General features: G+C 55.3%; 2 protein-coding genes across 2 annotated transcripts in view; both read right to left on the bottom strand.

The window, feature by feature from the left end:
- The window catches only part of PRSS42 (Putative serine protease 42), a 14,540-nt gene extending 12,387 nt beyond the window's left edge, over positions 1–2,153 (bottom strand). The window contains exon 1 of the mRNA XM_017855768.1: positions 1,526–2,153. The gene's annotated coding sequence lies outside the window, so the exon portion shown is untranslated. The remainder of the gene's footprint in view (positions 1–1,525) is intronic.
- Positions 2,154–11,879: 9,726 nt separating this feature from the next.
- The window catches only part of MYL3 (myosin light chain 3), an 8,887-nt gene continuing 6,454 nt past the window's right edge, over positions 11,880–14,312 (bottom strand). Inside the window, exons 4-7 of the mRNA XM_017855726.1 lie at positions 13,486–13,659; positions 12,399–12,476; positions 12,246–12,287; positions 11,880–12,116 (exon numbers count right to left, since the gene is read on the bottom strand). Coding sequence (XP_017711215.1) covers positions 12,259–12,287; positions 12,399–12,476; positions 13,486–13,659 — 281 coding nt within the window. The 3' untranslated portion in view covers positions 11,880–12,116; positions 12,246–12,258. The remainder of the gene's footprint in view (positions 12,117–12,245; positions 12,288–12,398; positions 12,477–13,485; positions 13,660–14,312) is intronic.

Below are 14,312 nucleotides of genomic sequence, written 5' to 3'. Positions count from 1 at the left end.
GGACAGATCTCAGGCAGAGAAGGCCTGAGAAAAAGCGGGCGGATGGCAATAAGGCCCTCCTCTTCCGGGGTGGGCAGCCCCCACCCGCGCCCCTGAGCCCAGAGCCTGCAGCCCCCGCCTCCAGGGGACCTGCGGGGGCCGCCCCTGCAGGGGGCGCGAGCGGACTGTACCTCCCCCAGCCCCGGCCCCGGCCCCGGCCCACCCCGCCACTCTCAGCGCCAGCACAGGCCGCCCTGCATCTGGAGCGAGTTAGGGTTGGCGGCCTGGCGGGCGGCGGCGTGAGCTCATCCCGGCCCGCCCCGCTGCGGTTTCCACGCGGCTGTGAAGGGAACAGAACACAGAAACGCCGCGCCGAGGGCCGGGCCGGAGGAGTGCAGTGGAGCGGCCGCTCCTCCCGGGATGTGGGTGGGAGTGGGAGAGGCTGGAGAGTGTGTATCACTGGCGTGTCGCCGAAGGAGGCTGAGCCCGGGGAGCCGGCCGCCAGCATGCGTCGCTGGTGTCACCATGTGTGGCGGCTTGCGAGGGTGTGTGTGTGTCCCGAAGGGAAAACACTGTGCGTGTAATAAGTCGCACACCTTCAACACACACTCCTCGTTTTACAAAAATCAGCAGTCGAGGGCAGAAGACAAGGAGGGCTGGCCAGTGCACAAGCTGGGGCTTGGCTCCCGCCCGGGGCCTGTGTCCCTGAGTGGATGCAGAAGCTCTGGACAAACCACCCCAGGTGTCTGGCAAGGCCCAGGGCCCACCTCCTCAGACACACACATACTCTTCCTGGTCACCCTCCTCACACTCCCCCCAAGGAGCCCAGGCATCTCCTCCTTCAGGAGGGAGGAAGGAACACCTCACACCAGGGTATTGGCTACCAGACACACTCACAGCCCACATGGAAACAGGAACACACACCTGGACACAGGCTCACACCTGGAGGCACACCCAAGGGAAGCACTCTTGCTCAGAATCCTAGTTGGGAGAGCCCACCAGCAGGCTGTGAGGCAGTGGCAAGGCTTGGAAAGGCTTCTTGGTGAGATGCCCCTTCCCTCTGCCAGGGGCTGGGAACAGGAAGGCTGGAGGTCACTGAACCTTGCACCTTAGTGGCCCCAGCGCCTTGTGATGGGCCCTGAGGGTACCGCCGGGTGTGAAGGGCCTCAGAGCCCCAGCGCTCCCAAGGCCCGGAGCCAAGGTGGGGCTATGGGCACTGTAGTGATATTGGTCACCAGACACTGGGTGGGGAGCTGGGCTGGATTGGGTGCCTCTGAGCATTCAAGGTTCCCTCCACCCATCAGGCCAGTCCTCCCTTGGGCACTCGCCTCAGGGACCTACTATCTCAGCTTCGGGTAGATGTCACCCAGCTGCACTGGAGACTACGGGAGGCAGCCCAGGCCATGCAGCACCTGCCAGCCTTCCCGCCTGGGCTCACAAGGGTGTCATGCTCATCCTCCTCCCTTCACCCTACAGCTGGGCCATGGCTCTGAGACAGTGACCTTGCCTGCAGTATGGGGCACATGAGTCTTTCACCCCTCCTTACCAGCTATTTCCCCTGGGCCCAAAGCAGAGGATTGCAGAGAGCTGGTGGGACTGAACTTGCTAGGAGCTCGGGTCCTCCATGTTCCCACCTGTGAGATAGAGAGGACACCCTATCCTGACCAGTCCACCACAGGGTGCCTAAGCTGTAAAGGGAAGTGCATCTGCAGTAGCCGCGGGGGTCTTCAGCTCCCAAAACACTGGGGTAAGCTGAGTGAGGGATGTTATTTAACTGGAATGGCTATGGTTTGCAGAACCAGAGCTTCCAAATTACTTAGCAAAACATGTTTGCTTTTGATTAACATGTGCTTGAAAACAATGGTTTTCATTAAAGTGGGTGGGGGAGAGAAGGGGCTGTAGGGGAGAATATTTCAAGGAGCTCCAAGTTCCAGGCCAGACTTCTTAAAAATAAAGTGGGAGTCTTGCCCCAAGCCGGCAGAGGCTGGGAGGCAAGAATCCCTGCTGGAGAGCCCAAGGAACAGCCCTACTACCTGCCTCCACCACTCTCTGGCTCCCTGGCTGAGAATATGCCCTTTTGCTGATGGCTCAATTACTTACCTACTATTCCTTGGGCCACTCTGGGAAGGGAAGTTTTTTGGTTTTTGTTTTTTGGTTTTTTCTTTTGAGATGGAGTCTCACTCACCCTGTCACCCAGGCTGGAGTGCAGTGTCTCGATCTCAGCTCACTGCAACATCCGCCTCTGGGGTTCAAGCAATTCTCCTGCCTCAGCCTCCCAAGTAGTTGGGATTACAGGCACGCACCACCACGCCCAGCTAATTTTTGTATTTTTAGCGGAGACAGCATTTCACATTGTTGGCCAGGTTGGTCTTGAACTCCCGACCTTAAGTGATCTCCCTGCCTCGGCCTCCCAAAGTGCTGAGATTACAGGCATGAGCCACTGTGCCTGGCCAGTGTGGTCTTTTATAAAGCAGTCTTGGCGGTCAATGAATGAGGTCCACCAGGCAGATAAGCAAAAGGAAACAGCATGAGTAACAACCTGAAAGTGTGGGCCTGGAAGCCACTGATGTCCAAGCCCCAGGGAGATTGGGGCAGGACATAAGGGTGGAAGGGAGGGTGACCTCACATGGAGCAGAGGGGATATGTGAAGAACTGGCCAGAGGAAGCAGAGGGCTGGGAGACTGGAAGCAGGATGCATTCCAAAGCCTCAGGGCTTGCTCCCCAGAGGATGATGGGCAGGACTGCAGGTTCAGTCATTTCAACAGGGGGCAGCGTTGACTCCGTCATCCAGCATGGAGAAGGCACCCCATCGGTGTTTAATAAATGCATGTAGAAGGGCGAGAATGAAGAGATGATCCCTCCGAGTCAACCACACCTTCTCCTATTTCTGGCCTTTTGGGGTCAGGGTGAGCACCAGCGTGCAGCCTGGGGTCAGATGTCAACATAGGATTGGGACGCATTTCACCCATTCACCCATGCAGACCAAGGGAAGATGGAGGAGAAGCTTCTGGGGAGTGAGGACATCCCCAGGGGTCAGGTCAGATGACCCAGAAACCCCAGCTCCCGGCAGCCCGCCCAGGACCCTGTTTCTCATTTGGGGCCTTCTTGCTTTCCCCAGCCCACACCCCCACATGAAACGTGCCTGCCTATACTTAATTCATTATGCTCAGCTGGGTGGGAGGCCTGGCGAGCCGGGTTTTTTTTCCCCTGAGCTCAGACATTCCTTGCTTTATTATTCTCCACATTTCAAAGCAGCTGTCACCTCCCCCAACTGCCCCCAGCCCGAAGCTCAGAGTCCAGAAGGGGCCTCTCCAGGGCTCAGAACACCAGAGTCTTCAACACCTCCAGCCCGGCACAGGAGGGAAATTAAGGCCAGAGATGGATGGGGTAGCATCCCAGGGAGACCTGCAGGGCTCTACCCCAGCAGTCTGCACCTGAACTTATCCTCCCCTAGGTGCCCCAGTCACCCTCCCATAACACTGTCTTTTTGCCTCTCTGCACCCACTCTGTTCCACCCTCCATACAGGTGGCCACAGTGGTCCCTTCATAACACAAAGACAACCCCTGTCTCCCCCGCTGGAGCAGGTGCTAGAAGAATTATCAAAGTCCCTGCCCTGCTCAGGCCCCTGGCAAACTGAGCCCTCACTGAGTCAGTGGCCTTACAGAGGGCAAGGTCCATCCCTAGAAAATAGCAGGGCCAAGGTCAGCCTAGTGAACCACTAAGGGGCCAGCCAGGGGTGAAACAGTTCTGGAGACTCAATTTCAGAGAAACGGGGAGGCCCTAGACAGATTTCTCCCCTACATCTGAGAGCTGCCCATGCAGAGCTTTCTCAGCAAGGTCTAAGATCCTGTTGCATTTAAGCAGGCAGCAGCTTGGTCAGACTTGCACTGGAAAAGAGGTTGGAGGAGGGACTCTGGCCCCAGGAGAAAATGGGGCAGGGGCCCAAGTGGGGCAGGCAACCTGGGGGCCTGGAAACTGAGTCTGGCTGTCCCTGTCAGCGCTCAGGCTGCCTTGAGCACACTCACCCTATCACTGGGCATGCCCACTCAGGCCTGGGGCTTGACGGCAGCATTCTCGAGTGCCCAGGAGGGTAGAGGTGACTCTGTAATGTGGCCCTGGAGGGTTCTTGGAGTCCACTGCAAGCCTGAGAGCCCTCCCATATGTCCAGCTCTACTCTGAAACACCCCACGAACTCCATCACCATGAGAAAGGCCCTTCTTGGAGAGGGACTGCACAGAGCCTGAGTCAGCCCTCACAGCAGGCCCCTTTCCAGGAATAGAGCTGTCCCAGCCTAGAGCTTGGGATCTAGCCATGTCACCCTCTTGAGGGCACCCAGCCCAGGGCCCCCCACTGAGCCTGGGCCATACAGAGGGAAACCTTGCTTCCCCTCTCATCCCTCAGCCTCAAGACCCATCCACCTTTCCTGGGGTTAGAAGCCATTAAACATTTGCCTTCCTGCCACAGCAGCCACCATCCCACACCTTGTGCTGCAGCTAGGGATGTGAGGTCACTGCCATGAGCTTCCCCACCTCCAGTTGCAGGCCCCAGAGGTGGAAACAGGTATGGACATCCAGAGGTTTGGAGAAACTCAGAATCTCAGGATCCCAGATACTCCAACAAAGGGTTGATGTATCTTCTCCATTGTGCCCCACCACCCCCAGCCCTGACCTCACAGCACCTGCTTGTCCCAGAGGCTCATTAGCACCTCCCTGCCAAGTTCCCATTCCCCACTCCATCCCAGTGGCAAGGCTGGGCCTCTGTTACTCATCACAGGTGCGGCACAGTTAACACCTGAAAATTACATGAGGGAGGGAGGGAGGATGGATGGATGAATGGATGAATAAGTTGATTCAAATGAACCTTGGGCCTGGCAAAGATCTGCTCCATTCAAGGGTCTCTATCCAGGGGTTTTGGGAAATGCTGACTGCAACAAACTGTGAAATTTCCTCAAAACTTAAAAACTGACTTGTAAGGTAAGGTCTTATTTGCCAAGTAGAGATATGGAAAACAACAGCTACCGTCATCATTGTTTTTGTAAACAGAAGGATATTCTCAAGGCAAAAGAAAGTAGGCAGGGTGCAATCTTGGAAGAAAGACAAGCATTGAAGATGTATAAATTGGGATTCTGGAAAATATACAACATAGGACATTTTTTCAAAACTTTCTTGGGTATTGGGATAAGTTGGGCCTTAGGGCTTGGAAATGCCCAAGTGCTTCTACTCTCCACCAGGGTAAAAGCCCCTCCTGCAGCCTTTCCGGCTGGGATTGGTTCCCCTCTGCTTGCATATTCCTCAGGACAGAGGGCTCACCACCTCTCCCAGTTAGCTCAGGGGCTGACAATGACATTGTAGAGCACCTTTAAATGGCTTCCAAGCCTACCATGGGAGACAGGTAAGGAGATCAGGAGCAGGGTATGATGGCAGAGGGGTTGAGGGGAGGGAAGACCAAGGCTTCCAGCCCCAGGGCATAGCTGTGGTAAGGAAAAGGGCATACTCATGTCCAGCCGGACCAAAGTAGAAAAATCAGCTGCCAAGATCTGAACTTTCCCAAGGGGCACCTGGAAGTGCGGAGTCTGGAGTCTGAGTCTTCCGGCTGCCCCATTCCATCCCAAACGGCCCTCCAGAAAGGTTCTGATGTGCACCACAGCCACAGCCTCGGTAGATACGTGAGGTACCCAAGCCCATAGACCAGAGGTGGGGGTGGAGAGTGGAAGAAAATGGTGGAAGCTCAGGAGTCCTCAGGCGGGCTGGAGACGAGGGTGCAGGCAGGAATCCTGCCCAGACCTGACCTTCGAGGGCCTTCTCTGTCCAAGAGGTCCTGGGCCCTGGCTGCTGAGACTGGAGGGGCCTGCTGGGTGATCAGGCCTGGGGGAGTGTCATGTGCACACACTCACACACACACGCCACATTCCAGTTGTGCTCTGTCAGCGTTTGGGCAAACCAGGATTGTGTGGCTTTGCGAGGACAGGGAACAAATAACCCCCAAAAGTGGGTGAGGGAGGGACTGGGGCTGATTGGAAGAAACTTGGGAGAACCCCAGGGAACCACTTCTGTGCTGGGTCACCAGGTTCAAGATCTGGGTTTTCCTGCTGTGCTCTGAGGTGACTGGATCAGCATTTCCCCTGTTCCCAGGCAGGCCCGCCCTCTCCCTGACCCCACAATTCTCACTACTACCCATGGCCTCAGGACCAACCACTGAGGACACCCCAAACCTCCCCATATGCAGCACAAGGAGCTCCTGTCACACTGCCACCTGGCTTTTTTTGGCCCCTCCTCCCCTGTTCCACACACTCCGTCACCCCCTGACCTCTCTTAAGGCCTCCATCAGCTTTCCATAACACTGTCTGCCACTGAGTGCTGTGAGCCCTACAGTCCACTTTCTCACGGAAAGTGATTTCCTTCCTTCTTGTGGCCTGGCAAAATTTTCATCCAATGCCTGACTTCTTCAAGATCCCACCTGACTTCTTTCTATCTCGGCCTGAATTTCTGGCCTTCCTGGCACTGCTACTCCATGCCATCTCATTCATGTCCCAGTGGTAACCCCGGGATCCCTGGGGATGATGTCTGGAAGAGAGGATGCAGGGTGCGGCAGGCTAACAAGAGCCACGGGCATCCACACAGGAACATCCAAGCAGTGGAGGGATGGTTTGTTCTGGGCCCATCGCAGGCCCAGCTCTGATAATCCTCTGTCCCTTGTGCTCAAGTTCCAGATCCCCAAACTCTGCCCTAAAGCAGTGAGTTCCAAGAGTCCATCAGAACCTTGCTCCTGCAGTGTCACTAGACCTTCTGAGTTAGGTTTTGCAGTTTCAAGGGGACTACCTGGCCCTGCCTGGGATGCTGAAGCTGAACTCTGCCCCTGGACTACCCCACCGACCCTCTGACTCAACCTGGACTGAGAACGTAGAGGTGGCTCCTCCTGCCACCTTGAGGAGACCTCAGATATCAGGCCCCAGGCCAGAGAAGGAAAGTGAGGCATAGAGACACCCCAGAACAGACCCCAGCCTTATGGGGCACACGACAGGGCACTTGAGGCATGGAGGGTATCAAGGTGGCCCAAGGGCAAACCCGCTACCCCCTCCCACCCCTCTCCACTGGCCATAGGCTGGATCACCCTGCTTGAAGGGGGAGCTGGGACCAGTGTTTATGCCACTGTGGGGAGGCCACAGCCTGCCTGGCAGTGCCGTCTGCCCAGCGCCAGTGCTGATTCAGCAGAGCCCCCTCAGCACATATGCACTTGGACACAGGCACGCACACTCATGCACACACAGTGTCAAATACACATGTACATATGCACAGACAAATGGGCACCGACACACTCACAGACGTGGACACACATACACAACACACATGCAAACGCAAGCCCACATTCACTCACAGACACAGATCTACAGGCATACACGGACAACTGTGAACCTAAGCAAACATACACACGCACACTTCACCCAGCCAGGATGACAGGATGCCGAGTAAGGAGAAGGCTCACCTCTGCAGCTGAGTCCCACCTGTAGGTGCCTCCACCCCATCCGCTCTGATGCCTGCACCCACAGCCAGTGACCCAAACCCAGGAACACATGGTCAGCAGAGCCACATATAAGAGGTAAATGGCCCCAGGGTAGCAACATGGCCATGGCTGGGCCAGAGGCACATTCTAAGTGGAGTTGAGCTTCAACGAGTGGAACCAAACTGCCCCTGCCAGGGCTTATCAAACAACAGCCCCAGCCCTGCCCTCACCAGCAGACCAAGGGGCCCCCAACCCACCCCCTCACAGCCACACAAGAAGACTGGGGGCTGGGGAATGTCACGAGGGAATTACAAGATGCACCCTTCTACCACCAAACCAAACCGAGTGGGACAGTAGCCCCCAGGGACTAAGGAAGCCTGCAAGAAGGAGGGTATGTTTGGGAAAAGCCTGGGAGTACTGTGGGCCACCCTGGAAACCAGAAGGGCAGGCATTCTTGAGAGAGTGGGACATGTATGCCTGAGGCCTGAGACTCATGTGAACTTGGATGCAGGGCACTCCTTGCTGGAGATGACTGACAGTGGGTGCAATCTCTGCTCAGGAGTCCACCCAGGGCAGGCATACGCAGAAAGAAAATGCCGAGACCACTCAGTTCCATGCAGACTTCTGAAGGGGAGCTCAACACTCTGGGCTCGGTTTTCAGGAGCAAAGTGCGCCGGACAGGCGGGAGCTGGAGACTGCCCGGTAGGGTGTCAGCCACCTCAGGTGGTGCCCTGCCCAGGAGGAGGCTGGAGGTAGAGCCTGATTGGGACCTGCTCCCCTCTATGTGGGTCCTCAGCCACTCATGGGCCAGGAAGGCTGGCCAGAACCCGCCAAGATCACACACGCACAATAAGATGCCCTTATTGGCTGAGTGCACTGCAACGGGGCACAGGGCGCCTTCATCTGCCCCACCAGTCAACAGACTATGCACCTCTCAGTGCCGTGGCGGTAAACTGTGAAAGAGCAGATCACGACTCCTTCCCCTAAATCAGATCTGAGGCTGGAGTGGACTGAACCAGAAAGCCTTGAAATCTGTCCGCGATGTTGCTGAGGATGTTTTCAAAACAGCCCTGGAATCCGACCACTTACGACCATCACCCCTGCCAGTACCCTGGGCCAAGTATGCATCTCCTCTCTCCTGGGCCCTCCTCACTGGCCTCCCTGCTGCTCCTGTGGCCCCTACAGTCTCTTCTCCACACAGCGGCCAGGATGGCACTGAGAAAACATCTCTCCAGGGCACATGCTGCAGCCCCCCCGACCTCTCTGACTCAGGACCTGTCCCTCTCCATGGCACTTTCTGCTCCCATCACCAGGCCTCTGTGCCCTCTGCCAGGATGTCTTCCCTCAGATGCCCACACAGCCTCCTGAAGCAGATGCTGAGTTGCTGCACAGGAATGTTCCAGCCCACCTAGGGACCCTGCCCAGCCAGTGACAGATGGGAGTCTGTAGATAGTCTGCCTTCCTCATCCCTCAGTGAGACAATACCACCATCTCCTGGAGGTTCCCAGCAGGGCTGAGACCCCTTTGCCCATAGTGTCATCTGCTCTGCGTGCACCCCTTTGGGGGGATTTTCTTCCTTCCCAGGCTCCCCACCCCACCCCTGTCCCACGCTCCCTGGAATCACCTTCCAGGCAGACTACTTGCAGATAGTCCTTGATCTGGCCCTTGTCTCAGGGATCACTTGTAGGGGAGCCCAGCCTAAGACACTCCATCTCTCCCTTTTTTTCCCTTTAGCAATAACTCCCCATCTCCCCTCCCCCAGCCCCTACCATTTGCTTTCTGTCTGTATGAATTTGACTACTCTAGGACCCTTAGATAAGTGGACTCGTACAGTATTTTGTGTGTATGTGACTGATTTATTTCACTTAGCGTAATGTTCTCAAGGTTCACCCACACTGTTGCATGTGTCCACATGGCCTTGCTTTGTCAGGCTGAGTAACACTCCCTTGTGGATAGACCGCATTTGCTTACCCATCTGCCCCTCCACGACACCTGGGTTGCTCCCACCTTTTAGCTACTGTGAATAGTGCTGCTGTGAACGCGGGTGTGCAAATATCTGTTCAAACCCTGCTTTCAAGTATTTTAGGTACTTGCCCAGAAGTAGAATTGCTGGTCATCTGGTCATTCTATTTTGTGGGAAACTGCTATAGTGTTTTCCACAGTGGCTGCACCATTTTACTTTCAAATTTCAACAGTGCACAAGGGTTCTAATTTCTCCACATCTTCAACAACACTTGTTACTTTCTGTTGTGTTGTGACAGCCATCCTAATGGGTGTGAGGCAGTATCTCACTGCGGTTTTAATTTGCATTTATCTAATGATTAGTGATGTCCAGCATCTTTTCATGTGCTTACTGGTTATATCTGTATATCCTTTGGTTTTTTGTTCTGTTTTGTTTTGTTTTTTTGAGATGGAGTCTTGCTCTGTTGCCCAGGCTGGAGTGCCGTGGTGCAATCTCAGCTCACTGCAACCTCCGCCTCCCAGGTTCAAATGATTCTTTGGCCTCAGCCTGGGCTAATTCTTATATTTTTGTAGAGATGGGGTTTCACCATGTTGGTCAGGCTGGTCTTGAACTCCTGACCTCATGTGATTTGCCTGCCTCAGCCTCCCAAAGTGCTGGGATTACAGGCGTGAGCCACCACGCCGGGCCTGTATATCCTCTTTGGAGAAATGTATACATACAAGTAATTTGCCTATTTTTTAATTGGGTTATTTGGGGGCTGATTGTTGAGTTACAGAAGTTCTTTATGTATTCTAAATATTATCTTCTCTCCATTAAATCTTTGCTCAACTATTTCCTGCTCAGATAATCCTTGACCTCATTATTTAACATGTCACCCACCTCCCATTTTACACACACACACATGCATGCACACACCACAGCCCTCCCTGCTTTCAGTCCTTCTCTGCCTTTAGCACCATTCGACACTCCACTGTCAGAATTTGTCTGGTTTGTGTGAGTTCTACAAGGGCAGAGGTTTCCAGTGCCTTCTCCACTGCAGTGTTCCCAGCACCTAGAATAGAGCCTGGCACACAGTCGGTGCTCAGTAAATGCTGAGAGAATGAAAGAAGGATGCAACAGACTCCTGCGACACACTCACCCCTCACATGCACTCTCTCCCACATTGCCGGCAACCCCCATCCACACACACTCTCACACACACTCAGGACTCCCCACACCACACAGCCCCTTGGGCAGTCTGATCCACACCAGTCCTCCAAGTCGCTCTCACCCCACCACATCCCCCCTGCCACGCAGACACGCGCATCCACATGAGGTCATGAAAAGGCACCCTCTGGAGCTGCCCTGACTCCTGGGTCCTCCTGGCCTGCCAGGTGTTTCCCATCCAGTGTGGCCCACTCCCCATTCAAAGCCTTTGATCTCCCCCACATTTCTATATCTGGGGCCCCCAGCCTCTCTGCAGGGCTTTGCTCTCCCTTCACATCAAGCCTGCATGAAACATCTCCTCCAGGAAGCCCCTGCTCTCTATCTCATCAGCCTCCAGGAACCAGGGGAGGGACCCTGGCCCCAGAGCAGGGGGTAGAATGGGGCAGGGGTCTGCAGGTGTGTGCACCTCTCTCCACCACGCAGGGATTGCATGCTGCCTTCTGCTGAGGAGCCCGGGGCTATCCCCACAAAGCCTCTACCTCTGACCTAGAGCCACACTGCTGGCAGAGTGGCTCAGTTTCCCCATCGGAGTCAGGGCAAGGGGGAAGGCCCCTTCAGTTCTGACAGCCTGGGGACAAAGTTAGCTCCTGCCCTGCCACCCATTCCCAATGTCACTCAGGCAAGGCCATTCCCTGTGCTGGACCTCAGCTTTCCCACCCATGACAGGGTGGCTCTGGACCAATGCCCCATGGTCACCCAGTTGGTGGATGTGCAATGAGACGGCTCAGATAGTGCTCTCAGGCTCCTAGCAGCCCGCATCCCTGTTAGTGGCCCCAGCATGGCTGCCTCCTACAGAAGGCTGGGTGGGGGGCAAGCACAACAGAGAAGCACTCGGCCTCCTCCAGCTCAGCGTCCATAGGCCACAGAATTCACAGAGGCAAGCCAAGGGCCACAGAGAGGAAAGAAGGAGAGAGGGAAAGAAGGAGGAAAGGGAAGAAGGGAAGGAGAAATATGGGACAAAGAGGGAAAGGAAAGAAGGAAGGAGGGGAGGGAGGAAAGAAGGGAGGAAGGAAAAAAGGGGGAAGGAAGAAGGAACAGAGGAAAGGGAGAAAGGAAGAGAAGAAGGGGAGGAAGGGGAGGAAAATGGGAGGGAATGTAGGAAAGAAGGAAGGAAGAAAGGGAGGGAGGTGGGTAGGAAGAGAGGGAAGGAGAAAGACAGAAGAAAAAAGAGGAGGAGAGGGAGGGAAGGAGAGAGGGAAAAAAAAAAAGAGGGAGGAAGGGAAGGAAGTCAGAAAGGAAGGCCGGCAAGAAGCCATTTATTCATGAGGCCCATGGGGTGGGGACGGAGCTGCCTGCCGTCACAGGTAAGCACAGACTGAGAGGGGCCAGAGATGGCAGCCACACAGAGGGGTCCGAGGGTTTGTGCAGGGTCTTGATACGCTCCCCTCCTTCCCCCGACTCCAGGCCGCTGGTGTCAGCATCACACATGGGAGATGAGAAGTCCCTGCACAGCCTTCCCTGGGCTTCCTGAGAGCAAAGGCAGTGCAGATTACAGAGGAGGAGGGAGATGGAGGCAGCAGGATGTCAAGTGAGCACTGCAGCTGGTGGAGTGTGGGGAGGTGGCAGCAGCGGGTTCAGGAGGAAGTGAGTGCCTACCTGGGCAGGAGGTTTAGCTGGCCATGATGTGCTTCACGAATGCTGGAAAGAAGAGGAGAGTGAGTAGCAGGGATGCAACACGGGGCAGCCATGGCTGGAAGCCTAGGTCCCAGCACTCCCCTCCCAGAAGACCCCTGCCCCTGCTGAGCCCACCTTCGTAGTTGATGCAGCCGTTAGAGTCCTCTTGCCCAGCCATCAACTTCTCTACTTCGTCTTCTGTCAGCCTCTCACCTGGCAGGAGTGGGAGGCTGAGTCAGCACTGTGCGTGCAGAGCCATGATGGGGTGGGGGCACCCACTGAATCCCTCTAGATGGTGGTTCAACCTCTCCAGTATTCCCACAGCCAGCACTGTTCACAAGACCATCACCCCATTTCTGAGGCTAGGAGAATCAATGACAAGTTAAGAAGGGGCCTGGGGTACAGCATGTGCTGTCCTCTGTCCCACTAGGCTGAGAGGGGGTCCCTCCACCAGAAGGAAGCCAGGCCTCCCTAGAAGCAGTCCCTTGGGGCAGCCTCTTGAGGCTAGAGGAAGGGCCCATGGGGTGGAGTTGGGGACCTTGGGAGAGGGTGGTGGAGGGGGCCAAGAGACCACCCGCTGCTCCCCAAGTCTGGCATTCTTCTGCCTCTGTACTTCTGTGTGCTGTGCTGGTCCCCTTCAAAGTGCCAGCCGCAGCTCCCCCTAATTACCCCCACCTCTAGACACACACACACACAGAGAGAGAGAGAGAGAGAGGAGAGAGAGACCAGCACGGAGCTGAAACAGTAGGCACTCAAATGTTTGCTGCAGGAAAAAATCACTTTGAAGAGGGACCCCGTGCTGCAGGCAGCTGATGGTGGGGGTACAAGCGGGAGGTACACAAGTCTCCACAGAGGTCAGAATCCCCAGGGGGCAGGCACTCGACCTGCTTGACCACTTAGGGCTGTGGCCCTGGAATTTGACCTTGGAGTAATGACCACCAGGACAGTGGCCTGGAGTCGTGGGAAGGAAGGGAGCATATCAAGACAGCTCCTTGCTGCCCTGCTCTGTCCCCAGAGCTGATGTCATCCCGCTTCTGTGAGCTGCACCAGCATGCTTGCTTTATTCCCCTCCTAAGGAACAGTTCTGTTGTCTGCTGTTGAGGTTCCCTAACTATGTAACTCTCTCCATTTCACCGGTGGGTCCCAGGCCTGAGGGGCAACAGAGTGGTTTCTCCCAGGATGCCCCTGGAAGGAGGGGGGTAGGGGAGGAGGCTGCCCTCACCCAGCGTGGCCAACACGTGGCGAAGCTCAGCACCCATGACAGTGCCATTGCCCTCCTTGTCGAAGACCCGTAGCCCCTCCACGAAGTCCTCATAGGTGCCCGTGTCCTTGTTTTTGGAAATGTGCTGGAGCATGGGCAGGAAAGTTTCAAAGTCCATCATCTTGGTATTGAGCTCTGCAGAAAAATGGTCCCAGGTTCCAGGGTCTAAGGCTGGAGTGGGCACACCCCTCCCCCGTGCCTGGTAATGAGGAGCTATCCCCACCGCTCACACAGTTCTACAACAGTCTACACCAGTTCTCACAGCAGTCTACACCAGTGTGCCATTTAAAAGCAAGCTACCACGACGAGGCACTTTATAGTCTACTGAGCAATGCACTGTTTCCATAGCCCTTTGCTATTCACAAAGGGAGTCTGCTGCCCTGAGCCACCATGGAGGGCTCTGTCCAGAACCCCTTGTCTACTTTTGGGAAACAGTCCTCCCTTCATGGCATTTTCTTATAGACCTCACCCTCCACCACCTGTGATTGGGTGAGGAGCAGCTAGGCCAATCAGAGACCTTCCCTGGGACTTTTAAACCCTTGGTGGGGCTTGGGCCTCACTCCTTTTTTTTTTTTTAGCTTTAAAATTTTATTCATTTATGTATTTATTTATTTATTTATTTATTTATTTATTTATTTATTTTTAGACATAAGGTCTTCTTGTTCTGTCATCCAGACTGGAGTACAGTGGTGTGATTATAGCTCACTGCAACCTCAAATTCCTGGGCTCACGGGATCCTCCTGGCTCAGCTTCCTGAGTAGCTGGGACCACAGGTGCATGCCACCATG

Source organism: Rhinopithecus bieti, unplaced genomic scaffold (assembly GCF_001698545.2).
Source record: "Rhinopithecus bieti isolate Rb0 unplaced genomic scaffold, ASM169854v2 scaffold_39746, whole genome shotgun sequence".
NCBI classification, from domain to species: Eukaryota; Metazoa; Chordata; class Mammalia; order Primates; family Cercopithecidae; genus Rhinopithecus; species Rhinopithecus bieti.
Note: the sequence above shows the minus strand (reverse complement) of the source record. Positions and strands in the feature narration are given on the sequence as shown.